This window comes from Poeciliopsis prolifica, unplaced genomic scaffold (assembly GCF_027474105.1).
Source record: "Poeciliopsis prolifica strain line A6 unplaced genomic scaffold, Auburn_PproV2 SCAFFOLD127, whole genome shotgun sequence".
NCBI lineage: Eukaryota > Metazoa > Chordata > Actinopteri > Cyprinodontiformes > Poeciliidae > Poeciliopsis > Poeciliopsis prolifica.
The window spans coordinates 490,468-507,500 of record NW_026562502.1 but is presented as its reverse complement, the minus strand read 5'-3'; the positions used below and the strand labels follow the sequence as shown (position 1 = coordinate 507,500).

Below are 17,033 nucleotides of genomic sequence, written 5' to 3'. Positions count from 1 at the left end.
AATAAACAGGAGCTAAAAATCTCACAATTCAGTGAAATACAATAAAATATGAAAATTGATAAACTAGACATAAAAACAGCTTTTAATAGAAACACCAAAAATATTAAAAATACCTGCAATAGATATAATCAATCTAAATCATTTTCAACTTTGCTGTTGTTTAATTTTTCTAAACTCAAATTGATATAAAAATGAAAATCATAAAAAGATGCAAATAAAAAGTAAAAGCAGAGCTGTGATTGGACTAGGCCATGAAGAAATAATGGTTCCTAACGGTCTTACCATCTGGACTCATTTTCCTCAGAAATCACATTTTCTCTGTTTTTATGTGACAAAACCAAAATGCTGACCGACGTTTTCTGCTCATAGTTTTCATAAACCAGATTTTATGAGTTTCATCTGTGAATCATAAGTTTCCATGGTTTACAGTCACCAGGGCTCGTCTGAGCCGCTGAGCCCAGCTGAATGAAAGATTCCCCTTCATAAATCTGTCCGCATGTTTCAGAGATGAACCCGCCGGTTCTACCTGCCCAGGTGAGACAGCGACAGGAGGAAGCTAATCAGGAGGGCGAGGAGCGGCCGGAGATCATGTTCGCTGTCAGGCTGACGGCGGAGACGAAGGTCACAACTGTTCTTCTTCTGCTGTGGAACAGGAAGTGGAGACATGGAGGACCGAGTCTAATGACGCGTCAGACTCCATGATTCTGCTCCAACATGAAGTCAAAACGCCGAGGCGCACCTGGAATCACTTAAAACACCTGGAATCACTTAAAACACCTGGAATCACTTAAAACACCTGGAATTACTTAAAACACCTGGAATCATTTAAAACACCTGGAATTACTTAAAACACCTGGAATAACTTAAAACACCTGGAATCATGTAAAACACCTGGAATCACTTAAAACACCTGGAATTACTTAAAACACCTGGAATCATGTAAAACACCTGGAATCATGTAAAACACCTGGAATCACTTAAAACACCTGGAATCACTTAAAACACCTGGAATCATGTAAAACACCTGGAATCACTTAAAACACCTGGAATCATGTAAACACCTGGAATCATTTAAAACACCTGGAATTACTTAAAACACCTGGAATTACTTAAAACACCTGGAATCATGTAAAACACCTGGAATCATTCAAAACACCTGGAATTACTTAAAACACCTGGAATCACTTAAAACACCTGGAATCACTTAAAACACCTGGAATCACTTAAACACCTGGAATCACTTAAAACACCTGGAATCATTTAAAACACCTGGAATTACTTAAAACACCTGGAATCATGTAAAACACCTGGAATCATTCAAAACACCTGTAATCACTTAAAACACCAGGAATCACTTAAAACACCTGGAATCACTTAAAACACCTGGAATCATTTAAAACACCTGGAATTACTTAAAACACCTGGAATCATGTAAAACACCTGGAATCATTTAAAACACCTGGAATTACTTAAAACACCTGGAATAACTTAAAACACCTGGAATCATGTAAAACACCTGGAATCATTCAAAACACCTGGAATTACTTAAAACACCTGGAATCACTTAAAACACCTGGAATCACTTAAAACACCTGGAATCACTTAAAACACCTGGAATCACTTAAAACACCTGGAATCATTTAAAACACCTGGAATCACTTAAAACACCTGGAATCATGTAAAACACCTGGAATCATTTAAAACACCTGGAATCACTTAAAACACCTAGAATCACTTAAAACACCTGGAATCACTTAAAACACCTGGAATCACTTAAAACACCTGGAATCACTTAAAACACCTGGAATCATTAGAAACGCCTGGAAGAGCTTCTGGACAATTAAAATATCGAACTCCTGACTTTAATGTGTTCACAGTGAAATGGTGAGGAGTGGACTACAGCGCAGTGCATTCTGGGTAAATAGAACCAAAGCTAACATGTTAGCCTAGCGTTAGCAGTAGAAATGGCTCCTGGTCTTCAGCCAAAGACTAAAGAGAAATCCTCCAGCACTAAACTCTGACGTCTCCATCTTGTTTCCTTCTGGTGAAACAGGAAGTTGCTCTCAGTGTCTTCAGTGGTTGTTGGTGCAGCGCCCCCAGGCCAGGAGGGGAACAGACTGGTTTGACTCAGAACCATAGGAGCAGCAGGTGGAGCAGATGATGGAGTTTATAAAGTTTATAAAGTTTGCTTTTGTCCTTTGGACAGATGAGACCAGAATAGTCAGAAGTTTTCCCATAATTCATTGCAGCATGTTTGGAAGAACAAATAGAATAACTTTTCGAGATTGGACGTCAGGTTGTTTCTGGAGACAGCAGAACGTTTTAATTTTAACTTTTAGACAAATCCAATCAGCTCTGAACTCGTATTTGAACACAAATTAAAAGTTTGTCGGCCTGGCCCAAAGAACGCTGAAAGTTGGACCAAAGTGTGTAAAAGGTTTAAGGATGAAAATTAAAGTTAAATTACGTCCAAGAGGAAATCTGAACAAACACTGAGGACGATAGCAGAGCGAACAGACCGATGAAGATCTGAGTGCGTTTTGTCCCAGCAGTGAACTGGACAGGTGGAGATAACGGCTGAAAAACCATCAGCAAACTCTGAACGATTCCAGGAATAAAAACAAGGAGCAGAAACCCATTAATCATCTCAGGAAGACTCGACTGGAGAGACAAAGCGATGATTTTCTGTTTCCACATCAGATCCATGTCAAATATTCTCATTAAAACAACAACAGATGATCCATATTTACTGCATAGAGACATCAGCAGGTTCTGCTTCACACCTGCCTGAGGAGCAGGTGGACACACACACACACACACACCCAGACACACACACACACACAGACACACACACACACACCCAGACACACACACACACACACACCCAGACACACACACACACACCACACACACACACCCAGACACACACACACACACACACACACCCAGACACACACACACACACACACACACACACCCAGACACACACACACACACACACACCACACACACACACACACACACCCAGACACACACACACCTACACACACACAGACACACACACACACACACACACACACACACACCCAGACACACACACACCTACACACACACAGACACACACACCCACACAGACACACACACCCAGACACACAGACACACACACACACACACCCACACACACCCAGACACACACACCCACACACCCAGACACACACACACACAGACACACATACACACACAGACACACACACCCACACAGACACACACACCCAGACACCCAGACACACACACACACACAGACACACATACACACACAGACACACCCAGACACACACACACACACACAGACACACTGCGTGTTGGCGGCTCTCTGCAGTGTTTGTGTCCAGGTGTGTTGGAGTTCAGGGGATTTTCCTCCGTCTGTTGGCTGCAGAATCGTCTCAGGTTTGGTCCAAAGTTTGAATCAAAGCTCTGAGCTGGAGGGTCAAATGAGGGTCAAATGAGGGTCAAATGAGGGTCAGACAAAGTCAGATGAAGAGCTGAAGGACAGCAGGTGGCGCTGCTGAGGCTTCTGATTGGTCCAGAACGTTCCTCGGGTTAAACTGGTTTCTCCTGGACGTTTCCAGTCTGGATGCTGGACGGGAATCTGAGCGTTTTGTGTTTTGGAGGATTTTTTGTTTCTGTTAATCCTCAAAGAGTCGAAGCAAATCATAACCACTTGCAAATATTTGGTCACTTTTGCTGCTACCCAACAAAGTTGGACATCCTGGTCGCTCATGGTTTCTACGTTTTCCATTTTTATTGAATATGGTTTTGCATTTATATGGTTTTAGCTTCAGCAGGGCCGGCCAAAGGCTTTTTGGGGCCCCAAAACCAAGATGCCTCGTTGTTGTTAAGCTACTCTCTGTGTGTGTAGCGGAGCTGCTAGCATTAGCATCGTTTGTAGTTAGCTTACATCATATCAGTTTTATAACTGCAGATTTTAACTTTACAGGAGAAATAAACTCAATTATTTTCAGAGCAGAGCAGTTTTATGTTTAACTGTTTCAAACCAAAACCAGCTGAAACATTTACAGCAAACAGGTTAAAAAGTTTATTATCTAATATTTCACCAAATCAGAAAACAGATTCTTGTTAGCATTTTGAAGCTAACGATAATAAGCTCTTGCTGTTAGGGTTAGGCAGCCATCTTGTTTTGTCTGGAATGCTGTGAGATTTTTCCCAGAATATTTTGAAGTGCATAATTCAGAGAGTGAGGTCCAGACAAAAGTCAGGGAGCAAAAACAATCTTTAATGCATCTGCAGATGGAGAGCAAAAATCCACTGCATCAGTCCACACATCCTGTTTCATTAGTTTGTACATCTTTCCCAGCTGCACAGAAAAAAAACCTTGACTGTGATACAAAAACATTACATTTATATGACACATAAAGAAACATCATTTAATACGAATAAAATTTCTTCACAGTTTCACTGTGACATCATCTTTAATCTGGAGCAGCTCTGATGTTTTTCCTGTGAAATCTGAGTCCGGTTCAGAGTCTGGTCCGTTTTACTGCCTCTGTAACTCAGGAGGCGTTCAGGGACCGTTGATTAGCAGCGCAGGGTCTTAACCTCCACTAAACACTGGATCAGGACGCGAAGCAGTGACGGCGCCTCACCTCGCCAAATCCCAGCCTTTTGCCGGTAATCCGGCTGTAATTTGGGGCTGATCTCTGTGGCGGCGGCGGCGCGGCGTGGCGGCGGCGGCGTGGGGCGGCGCGGCGTGGCGGCGGCGCGCTCACCTGCAGCGGAGCGACTGAAGCAGCAGCAGGAAGTCATGCGTCATCCACCTGAACACTCATCAGCGTGTAGTTCAGAGTGGGATCTGCGTTAAAATCTGATGTTATGGAGCAGGAATCGTGAGTCAAGTGTTTGTTCGCCCACTCAGGCAGGAGGAAACGGCTTTGGAGGAAACAGAGGAAAACAGGAAGTGATGGAAAATTTACTTCCTCAAACTGTTCCAAGCAGCTGCTGCATCAAACTAAACATTTAGTGTATTTTCACTGTACCTGACTAAAATCAGCATCCACGCATCTCCGAAAGATAAAACCTGTAAAATCTTTGAGTTCTCAGGCGGTTTGTCTTCATTCGTGGCTCATGATTGTTGCTGAATGTCAAAGTGAATCAGACTCTGATGTCTTTGAGCTTCATCTTCAATCCAGTTTTTACCTGAATGTCACTCCTGAACTTCATCTCATTTATTAAACGCCACATTTCAAACCTTCATTATTTCCCTGCACTCTGACCTGCAGGCGCCCAGGTAACCCCAGTGTTTCCTGCTGCATGATTTATGCTGACCTCATAACTAATGCAGGAGGCTGATAGGAGGCGCTGCTGCGCTGTATATGGCGTCCATGGTGATCCATATTCATTACTGGACGCTCCAGTTCATGTTTCTGAGTGCAGACATGTTGTCAGACCAAATGTTTCTGGACCAAATCTCATTCCTCAAAGCTTCAGCGCCGGTTGGTTCTGCACTCAGACAGGAAATAACTTCAGGATCCTGTGACTCTGGTTGATCTGAGGACAACAGCTGCTGCTGTTTCTGCTGAGATATCAGCTTTTATTTCTTTATGTTGCATTTGACCCGATTAGACACATCAACCTCTGGTCGTGTTTTCCATAGTTAGCATTAGCGTCGCCACCGCTAGCTAAATTGTTAGCTGTGCTAACCTAAAGGCTCTAGTAAACATTAGTTAAGCTAGTGCTAAGGCGCTGTATAAAGATAGCATTTAGCAGAAGCTAATGCTAACACACTTAGCTTCAACTGTGTTGAAAACATAGTATGTCGCCCTCAAGTGGGCTAAGTTTGTAATTACACGTCTACATTCTAATGTAATGTAACGTCTTTACATGTTTCATATGTTTTTCCTCACTCAGTTTTATTTTGTTCCAGTTTTTATTGTTTTAACTGATGAAAAAACAGAAAACAAGAGAACAGGAAACAGAACTGCTGCATCTTCACCCCTTCAAAATAAAAGCTTGACTACTTGAAGAATTGCAAACAGTTTAATAATAAAAACATCAAACTTTATTCAAGGGAAATTTTACATGAAAATAAAGTAAATTAATGCTTTACAAATAAAAAAGCTAAGTGTGCTAAACATTAGCTAAGTGCTATGCTAAAAGTTAGCTCCACTATTGGTGGATTAGCAGACTGAATTCTGCTCTGTACGGTTAGTTAGTTAGTTGTAACTAACTAGTCGTTTGCACTATATGTAGTTTTCAGTGCAAATGTATTTTAGATACATTTCTGATATATTCTGAATTATTTCTGGAGTTTTGTATTCTGTGGTTTCTCCCTGATGTATTGCTGATTTCATACTGTAAGAGCTTGACCTTTGACCTGTAGGAAGCAGACCCTCCTAACCGTCGCCATGTTTCTGGTTTCACACTGAAAAACGTATTAAAATCTCATTTCTGGGCAGATTGCAGGGACGTGTCGGACCTTCCTGAGTATTTTCTGCCATGATGCGTCTGACGGGAGACAGAGAGGCGATGAGTTTCAGTTCTGATGTTTCTGTAGAAAACATCCATTTCCTGTTGTGGCTGCCGGCCTCCCGCGCTGCCCTGCGGTCGTGTTTACGTCCCGGAGCAGCTGCTGAGTCTCCATCTATAAATCACGGTGCAGGGGAACGGCTGCGGCTGCCAATAGTCTGCTGGCTGTTGCTAACAGTGACGGATGAGTGTGTAGCGGCGTGGCGAGGCGAAGCGGCGAGCCTCCGAGGCTTTTCCTGTTAACGTCTAACTGCTTCGCTACAGCAGCTGTCTGAAACCGCCGCTGATGGATGGACCGGCTTCCTGTTGGAGCTTTTATTCTGAAAGGCGCTCCCTAACTCATGGAAACAAGGCGAAGCAGGAAGGGTTTAGTGGCGCCGCCCTCTAGTGGTCACGGGAAGCCATTTCAGAAACGTTCCTCAGATCTCGGTTGACATGTTGGCTTCTGCTGAACTTCCTGTTCCTCTGCAACCCTCTGGATGGATCAGAGCTCAGAACGCATCATCACTACGATGAAGGCAAAAGGTTTTTGCTCCAAGTCTGGATGTTTTTTCATCAGCACTGTTTTACCTTCATGTTGAAGCGTCGCCGCAGGAAGCATCGCAGCAGGAAACGTTGCTGCAGGAAGCGTCGCCGCAGGAAACGTCGCCGCAGGAAGCGTCGCCGCAGGAAGCGTCGCCGCAGGAAGCGTCGCCGCAGGAAGCGTCGCCGCAGGAAGCATCGCTGCGTCGCAGCAGGAAAAAAAATCACTTCATCTTCACTAGACATCCACTGGTGGCTCTCAGCCTTACCAGAGGCACCAAACCCCCAGCTGGGAGGTCCCAGCGGCGATGCAACATGGCGGCTCTGCTGTGATTCTGTCTTGAATCCAGTGACCAACTGGTTGTAATGGTTAACTGTTCAGATCTCCAGCAGAACCAGTTCAGACAGGAAGCTGGTTTCTTCCAGCAGGAAGCTTCACTTCCTCTGATTTATGACCTTCCTGTGATCCGCCGCTCCTGGAGCCGACGACGTAAATAAAGACAGAAGAAGAAGAACGGAGGAGGAGTGGATCAGAACCGATCCGACGGGTCAGGAAGTCTGCTACCTGCATGATGAAGAGGAGGGCGGCGTGACGAAGAGCCGGCTGAATGGAAGGAGACACGGGGAGCGATGGAGGAAATGTTCATGAGAAGAGGAGGAGGAGTGGGAGGAAGACTGATGGAGGAGAGGAGCAGAAACGAGAGGAAGAGAAAAACGAGAAAAACAGAAACTAAGAGCAGGACAGATGATGATGATGGTGAGGAAGAGGAGGAAGAGTTGATTTGATGCTGCAGGAACAAATCGAAATGAATCGGTTCAGATTTATTTTCCACGTTGTTTCTGAATGTTTAGAAGATTCTGGCTCAGTTTTCCCAGTTTGGACTCTGCAGGTCCGTTTCCTGCCGTTTGATTGGTTTCCACGGCGCCATGCTGCGGTCGATGACTTCCTGTGGTTCTTCCTGATTGGCTGAAACGAGTCGGGCTGCAGAAGAAATGAAACAGGAAGTTCAGCAGTTTTAACTTTATCATTTTACGTCTGAACCTTCAGGAAATGCTTCACCTATTCTGGTGATTTTAAACTTCATCCTCTGTGAATAAAAATCCCCTTAAAACCAGAAAACTCTCCGGTTTTAAACGTCGGCTAATAAACCAGCTACTGTGGAAACCGCTGTTCAGACGCAGCGCTGCTCCTCCATCAGGACGGAAACTGGAACTCCAGTCTGACACCAGTAAACCTCCCATTACCAGTTTGATGGCCGCCTCTGCTGCTTTTAAGACGTGCAGCATAAAAAGCAGCTGCAGCGCCGTAAATCTGGACTTTAGTCACCAAACCTGAGATCCGGCGACAGATTGATGCTGCGGCTCGTTTCCTGCTGCAGCAGAACCAGAATCTGGAGGATCTGGATCCGTTTGGCCTGCAGGTTTCCACCTTCACATGTCACTGTGTGTGTGTGTGTGTGTGTGTGTGTGTGTGTGTGAAGATGTGTGTGTGTGTGTGTGTGTGTGTGAAGATGTGTGTGTGTGTGAAGATGTGTGTGTGTGTGTGAAGATGTGTGTGTGTGTGTGTGAAGATGTGTGTGTGTGTGTGTGAAGATGTGTGTGTGTGTGTGTGAAGATGTGTGTGTGTGAAGATGTGTGTGTGTGTGTGTGTGTGTGTGTGAAGATGTGTGTGTGTGTGCGTGTGTGTGTGTGTGTGTGTGTGTGTGTGTGTGTGTGAAGATGTGTGTGTGTGTGTGTGTGAGTGAAGATGTGCGTGTGTGTGTGTGTGTGTGTGTGAAGATGTGTGTGTGTGTGCGTGTGTGTGTGTGTGTGTGTGCGCGCGCGTGTGTGTGTGTGTGTGTGTGTGTGTGTGTGTGTGTGTGTGTTATGTCCTTACTGGTAAGGCTCTGAGCCACCAGTAGGGGGCAGCGTTCGCTGCAGCAGAGTTTAACCCAGCAACTCTTCAGAAAAACCGAAAATCACCTCAAACAATCGTTAAACATTTTAAAGGTAAAGTTGCATCTGGTTATTGATCCATCTGGTTATTGATCCATCTGGTTATTGATCCATTTGGTTATTGATCCATCTGGTTATTGATCCATTTGGTTATTGATCCATTTGGTTATTGATCCATCTGGTCATTGATCCATCTGGTTATTGATCCATCTGGTTATTGATCCATTTGGTTATTGATCCATCTGGTTATTGATCCATTTGGTTATTGATCCATTTGGTTATTGATCCATCTGGTCATTGATCCATCTGGTTATTGATCCATCTGGTTATTGATCCATCTGGTTATGATCCATAATTCCATCCTTACCCTCCGTCTCACCAACAGGAAGGTTCAGCCAGCCTTCCTGTTGGTGTCGGTTTCAGCAGGAGAAACTGATACCAGCTCACTTTAGTGGCTTTTATTTCCTCTGAGCAGTTTGGTTGTTCTCTGATCAAATTAAAGCTTCTTCTAACCGATTTAATTAGATAATCTTCGGATCAGAACCTTGACAGGCGGCTCCGTCAGTTTTAGTTCCTGGCAGGAAGCAGGTTTGTCTCGATTAGTCTTCGTCCCTCAGAGACAAACCATCTTCCTCTCATCTGGGTCCCAGGCCGAACTCGCCTGAAATCCTTGGATTTACCCATAATCCTTTATTCCACAGAGCGTTCACCCTCTGCTTTGACCCCCGCGGTGCAGCTGAGGAGCTTTAGTTTTGAGAAAATCAGAAACCTGCTGGAATATTGTTTGGCCTGAGGCCGAGTGACGGACAGCGCAGCAATAAGGGCTTCATTTAGATGATGAAGACGCCGTCTGGTCCAGACCGGCGGCCATCTTGGCGTTTATAACCTGCAGACTGAGGAGTCCGGGTCAGAGTCGGGTCCGGGTCAGAGTTCGTTACATCAGAACTTATTTACTTAATGTGTCTCCGTCAATCGCTTTAGTGGACAAACTCGTTTTGGGAAAGTCCAGAACCGCCTTCAGCGATTGTGAAAACTTTTTAGAGAAATTCCCTTCAGGGAAATTTTTCCGTTTCTAATTTGATTCTGAAAAAGCATCAAAACAACAGAAAAGCTCTGGAGGTTTCAGCCTGAAGACGTTTGGAAACTTGTGGGTTTTAATAATCTGAACATTCAAAAGTTGTCTTCAGGATTAAAGGCTTGTGGGTAAAGAAGAAGTGAAGTCAAACACGGTGAAGAGGGACTTTTTGTTTTTCAGCCGGCGCTGGGAACAAGCTGGGCTGGGCGTTCGGTTTGGGTCTGGAGCGGCTGGCCATGATCCTCTACAGCATCCCGGACATCCGGCTGTTCTGGAGTCGAGACGAACGATTCCTCAAAGTTCAGGGTGGACGACATCCAGACGCCCATCTGCTTCCAGGTACGGGACTCAAACGTTTCCTCTGGGCTGCGAATCTCAGAGCTGTTCAGGTTTTAACATTTTCCTGATAAAAATGGCTTTCATGCAGCATTGATTTGTTTTTATTGTAATTTCTTCTGATAAAACGTCTTGAGATTCCGACTTGTTCCTCACCGTCTTTATCTGACCGCCGTCGTTAAACTGAGACAGGAGAGACGGTCAGTTCCTGTTCACTGATCAGAGGGGAGGGGGCGGGTCAAGGTCAAAGGTCAGAGGACAAGCCGCATTGTCCACTTCCTGTCCCCCTGGCTTCATTAACGACCCGGTTCCTCCAGAGGGACGGGACCGCGGCTCATCTGCTGCCCGGGTCAGAACCGCCCCGAGTAATCAGCAGCAAGCAGCAAACGGCACGCAGGAAACCGCTGGACACACACACACACACACACACACACACACACACACACACACACACACACACACACACACACACACACACACACACACACCCACACACACACACACACACACACACACACACACACACACACACACACTCCGTTCCTCCTGCTGCCTGTTTCTGTTTCTTCTCGGTTCTTCGTTTCTTTTCTGTTTTTATTCTTTCAGGATTAATTGATGCAACAGGAGATTTGATGACTCAGCAGATTCTAATGAATGGATCCACTGCAGAAACGCCGACTGTGCAGAAAACTGACCAAACTCTTGCAGCCAGAAAACATAAAAACCTTTAAAGGTTTTTAACCTCGGAGTGAAATACGGCTGATAGAAACTGGATATGAATTATTATTCTGGAGAAACTGGAACCAGTTTGGATGTTTCTGCTAAAACCAGCAATAAGATCCAAACCAAACGCGAGTTTACTGAAACAAAGTTATCATAAAACTAAAATCATTTCTGAGGGAGAAATAAAACCCAGAGAGCTGCTTTTATTCAGGCAGATATTAGAAATACTTTATTAGTCGATAGAAAAATGTTCCAACTTTAACCTCAAAGCAACTTTATGAAGAATTTAGTTCAGATTTGGCAAAAATACCAGAAAAATAAAGTTAATCCAGAACTATTGTCCAAAAACTTTTAGCAGCAATGATTGTAATTCTACCATCATTACTCTCTATAGTGATCAGCTGACTGTTGGTTCTGTTGAAACCGAACAGAACCAGAGAGCGGATCAGAACCAAACAAAACAAAAGCTCTGATTGGTCCAGAACCGGACAGGAAGTGATGTCGTTGTTTGTGTCTCCAGCCTCTGAGTAAATACCCGCCGCTCCACAACGACATTTCCTTCTGGCTGCCGGACGGCGCCGACCGCTTCACGGAGAACGACTTCTACGAACTGGTTCGCTCGGTGGGCGGAGACCTGGTGGAGAAAGTTACTCTGGTGGACGACTTCACTCAGCCCGGGTAGGACAGCCAGCGGGCCGGGTTCTGCTTTTCATTTTGGCATGATCGGTCCACCATACATTAACTTTATTTGTATAATTTTTTCAAAAAATTATGGTAAGTTTAAAAAATATGAAGCAAAAAAATGACACAAATTAAATGACAAAATAATAAAACAATAAAATGAAAATGTGGAACTAATGCTGTTCAAAATGATGAATATTAATTTATGGAAATCAAATAATTTGTGAAAGTTTTTATTTGTAAATGCAACATTTCCCACATTAATTACCTTATCAAAGCATTTATTTATTTCTACAGTTAATGACAGTTATGGCAGGAAAAGTCTTCCATACATTTCTACTGTAAAATCTTCAGTTCTTTTTTATCTGACACTTAAACATCAGTATAAAATAAAATAGCATAAAATATTTCAGACTGCATATGTGCCTGATAATTATACTAGAAAATCATTTCCTTCAGTTAATATGATTATTAATAATAATAACTTTATTTTTTTTATGACGTTTTGGAGAGGAAAAGCTTTTAATTTTGATCGATCAGTTGTTGATTGTTGAACAATCAATTGTTTACATTAGAGAATAAAAACAGCTGAATTTTGCTGACATGGCGTCTGAAAAAACATTTTTGTTTCTTTGTGTAATTTTCTGGTTCCAACTGTGAGCTTCCAGCCTCTGTCGCCCCCCGCTGACCAAACGCTGCACTGCAGTGTTATTTAGCTACTTTAGTATTTTTAAACCTGAAGCAGCCGGCAAACATCTGGCAACCCGCAAACATCTGGCGACCTGCAAACATCTGGCGACCTGTGCTAATGAGAGCCTCCAGTTGTCATAACAACCAAAACATCCTTCATTCCTTAAACATCCACAGGGGTCAGAGGTCAGCTCAGGAAGCGGCTCTGAAACTTTTAACAGGAAGTTAAAAACCAAACTTCCTGTATCAGTTCTGAGGTCGACCCGAACGTGACGCAGTGAAGTCTGAACATCGAGGAAGAGGAAAGGTCACTCTGTCTGCTAATGGCTAACAGCTGATAGCAGAGTCATCACTTTTAACTCACACACACACACACACACACACACACACACACACCACACACAACACACACACACACACACACACACACGCGCACATACACGCACACACACACGCACACATACACACACACACGCAGGCTGTGCTGTGCTGTGAGTTCAGAGCAGGAAAGTTTCAGATTGAGCTTCGGTTCATTAGAAACATGTTGACCTTCCTGTGAGGAAGAGGAGCAGTGCTGCTGCAGCCTTCGTCTCTCTGTGACTCAGACGATTTGGAACCAATGAAACTTTAGAAATGATCGTCTGACATAAATAATCCATTTAAAGGTTTCATTTGATTGTAGATTTTTCCAAATGTGGAGCTTTTTGATAAAAACTAAATTTGTCTATTTTGTTTTGGGGTTTTTTGTTCTCATTTAATTTTTTGGCATTTTAAAATATATTCAGTTTTAATTCCTGAGGAAGAGGAGCAGAGAGCTGATTGACTCCACTAACCTTCATCAGCTCGTTAATCTGCCTGCAGTGATAGATTATTAGTTTCCTTCTGCTGTCGTTGCTCTGCATATTAAAGTTGAGCAACTTTCAGTGTGTGCATCCCAAACGCGCCGTTGAGCAATCTAAACCGGGACTTGAACCAATCAGCTTTCAATAACTGACACTATTGATCGTTTCATTAAAGCAATTCACTGTGAAACAGGACAAGTCTGGACCCAAACTCGCTTTAGGAACTGATTCAGGAACAGTTCAACTTTAAAAACTAAAAGTTTTTACAAGTGAGATAAAATAAAGGACTTTTATTTTATTTATTCTGGTACATTCACATCCGGAAACATAAAAAAGCAGATAGTTTATTTACAAAATGGAAAAACATAGAATGTGCACACCAGATATTACCACTAATTTATTGAGTAAAGCAGTCATGTGGTGACAGAAATATACAATGATGTCATCTGCATAGATGGTAATAAAATTAAGCTGAGGTTGTGAAATAAGTAGATCAAATAAATAAAAGTGACTCGAGAACAGAGCCTTGGGGAACCCCGCTCACACTGCACAGCTGTAACAAGTTGAACGGTAAAATATTCCTGTCTGCCTGTTTTTATTGCTTCCTGAAAGAATCCGTTCCACTTGATGGACCGAATATTCCACTCCGGGTTTTCCTGGTTACCAACTCCAGGCTCCAACTGCAGAGCAGAAACTCAGAGGAGAAGCTGATATTTTTCAAAATAAAAGCTTTTTCTAAATAAAGGACTCCACAAACTGCAGTTAAAATGAGAACCATGACAGAACCGGGCCGGTCCATTAGTCGCCCTGTTACATAAATACTTAAATCAACAGAAATATTTTCATTGTTTCTATGAAATGAAGCTTTATGTTTTATTAATCTCATTAAAAATGTTGAAAACGTTTCGATTGAGTCCGATCATATTTATTCACTGAGATGGTCACATGAACGTTGAACGGTGTCAATACTAATACTGCTGATATGGCTGATAACCGATATTTATTGACATCGGACATATTTCCGATATCAGAAATATGTCAGATTGCTTCTCTGCTTCAGTTGCACTCCCATAATCCTTTGCTGCTTCACCATGACCAACATCATGAGTTTCAGTAATCGAGCCGATACATCGATCATACATTAATATATTGATATATCTCTACTTGATTTAATATGACAGAAATCAAAATGTTTTCGTCTCGAAGTGCCGCTGAGTGATTTGTGAAGACGAGCAGAGAGGAAGACGAGCAGAGAGGAAGACGAGCAGAGAGGAAGACGAGCAGAGAGGAAGACGAGCAGAGAGGAAGACGAGCAGAGAGGAAGACGAGTGTCTCATCAAGCGGCTCATCCTGACGTCTGACTTCACAAGAGGAGTCTGAACTCTGGAGCAGTTTGAGCAATAATATCCATAATGGCTGCAAATTGATCCGACGCCTCTCCAGCCGCCGGAAACAGAAGCTGTCAGATGAATTCCCTCGCTGCCTCTCTCTGACTCCATAAACATCTGATTGAGCTGCAAATCAAAGCTGATCCCTACAAATCGGATCTGATTGGAGGGAAGCGAAGGCGAGCCGATTGGATGAGCCATCAGTCAGGATGACGGACCGCAGGGCGAGTCAGAAACAGAGCGCCGCCGAAACTCGGCCAGAAACTCATCAATACCGACTGAAGAGGAATGAAATAAAGTTTTATGACAATAGAGACGTTCAGCTGTTTTATCTCCTTTGATAAACTTGATTCACGTCGTTTCAGAGCCATGGAAGCTAATGCTAAAGCGCTAACTCCAACCATGTTGATACAAAACATTCAATAGAGAGAGTATATCGCCTCCTGCAGGACGAAACCTGTCATTACACTCCTTCTGAAGCAAGTTGTTTGTTTTGTGTATTAATTGTTTTGTGAAATGGATGCTAAGGCTATTTAGCATAGCCACAGGCATGATTAACAGCGCTAAGCCCCTCCTACTGATGATCTGTTGTACCATTTAGTGTCTGTATGGTTTTAAAAAAGATATTTTTTATAAAAGTTTGAATAAACTGCAAACATTCAGGTGTTTCCTGGAGGAGGAGCCGTACTCTTCCTCGTGGCGAGGAAGAGGAGCCGTACTCTTCCTCGTGGCGAGGAAGAGGAGTCGTACTCTTCCTCGTGGCGAGGAAGAGGAGGAAGAGGAGGAGCCTCCGTGGGCTGCCAGCTCCGTCGCCACGGAGACATTGAAGCTGCTGACCTTGTGTCGCTGAGTCAGCGGCTTCAGTGGTTGGGTCTGCTGGTCGGCCATCTTGCTCAGGTTACTGACCTGGAGGCTGCAGAGGCAGCATGAACCAGAACCAGAACCCGGTTGAATCACAACAGAAATGAGCAAACAGAACAGCGCCGGTTCTGTTTGCTCGAATTAATGTTCTGCTCGTATTTGATCGGTGAGGTCCGGGTCGGCCCGTCTCACGGCGCTGATCATGAGGGATTCTGGGTAAATGTTGTGGACGGTTCTGCAACATTAACCACTACAGTTAAACAGTTCGATGTAGAGGTGGGAAATCATAAAACCCTGAAACAGAAAACAGAGATGAAGCCGACTGGGTTCTGGTTCTGGTTCTGGTTCTGGTTCATGTTCACCAGGTTTATCACCTGGTTTCAGTTCAGAGCAGAAAGCTGAGGTTTCTGGGATGTTTTGGACCTGAATCCGTCCAGAACAAACCGGTAGAAGCTAAGTTAGCGGTTAGCCAGTGCGAGAGCAGCAGAGCTGTGAGTCTGATGGAGAGAGACAGCAATAAACTGGACTCTATTAGAGCTGCCGTCCACCAATCTGGCAACCCGCATCCCCCCCGAGGGCAGCAGGCGCTCCGCTCCGCGTCGGGCTGTAAGGAGGTCCGCTTCCTGTTTATTGTTCTGAAACGGTTCTGGTCCGTTTCCATCTTCAGACGCTGGAGAAAATGAACTCATTTATCTGGGAAGCAGCCATTTCCCCTCAGTCACTGCAACAGCATCTTCATTCAGGGTCAAAGGTTAAACAGCTGAAAACTTCCTGTTTATTCCCCCTGACTCCTATATATCAGCTCCCAGTATCAGTTCTACATTCCCAGTAACTCCAGTAAACCCCCAGTTTACAACAATAAATCATAGATGGATGCATTAGCAAGTTAGCATTAGCTGTTGTTGATTGCTGTGTAGGTGTTGCACTATAGCTAAGCTAATGTTTATGATTTGCACTTTAGAATTAGCTTACATTAAATAAGCTAATGTAATCTAATTAGCTTACATTAGCTAATTAGCTTACATTAGCTAATTAGCTAATGTAAGCTAATTAGCTTACATTAGCTTATTGTTGTGTTGGTGTAGCGATTTATTGTTAGCAGAGCTAATCTTAATGATTAGCATCTCGTATTAGCTTCTGGTAAATTCTGTGTGGTTACACTTTAGCAACCTTAGAACCAGTGTATATGATTAGTGCTTTAGCGTTAGCTTCAGTTAAATCCTGTCCTTGTTAATGGAACTATTAGCATTTAGTACTAGCTTCAGTTAAATCCTGTGTTGGTGTAGCATTTTAGCTGAACTAATGGTTATAATTAGCATTTTTTTATTAGCACAGCTAACGTTTCAGTTTAGGAGAGGTGATGATGTCATCATCGATGCTGTCAGGCCTCAGAAGGTTCTGGTTCTGATCAGTAGCTTGTGGGTCTTCATGTTGGAG

At 43.6% G+C, this 17,033-nt stretch overlaps 1 protein-coding gene across 1 annotated transcript in view; it reads left to right on the top strand.

The window, feature by feature from the left end:
• Window positions 1-17,033, top strand: part of LOC129355223 (phenylalanine--tRNA ligase, mitochondrial-like) — a 58,807-nt gene that overhangs the window by 31,737 nt on the left and 10,037 nt on the right. The window contains exons 9-10 of the mRNA XM_055024757.1: window positions 10,256-10,414; window positions 11,655-11,812. Of these exons, the coding sequence (XP_054880732.1) occupies window positions 10,256-10,414; window positions 11,655-11,665 (170 nt within the window). The 3' untranslated portion in view covers window positions 11,666-11,812. The remainder of the gene's footprint in view (window positions 1-10,255; window positions 10,415-11,654; window positions 11,813-17,033) is intronic.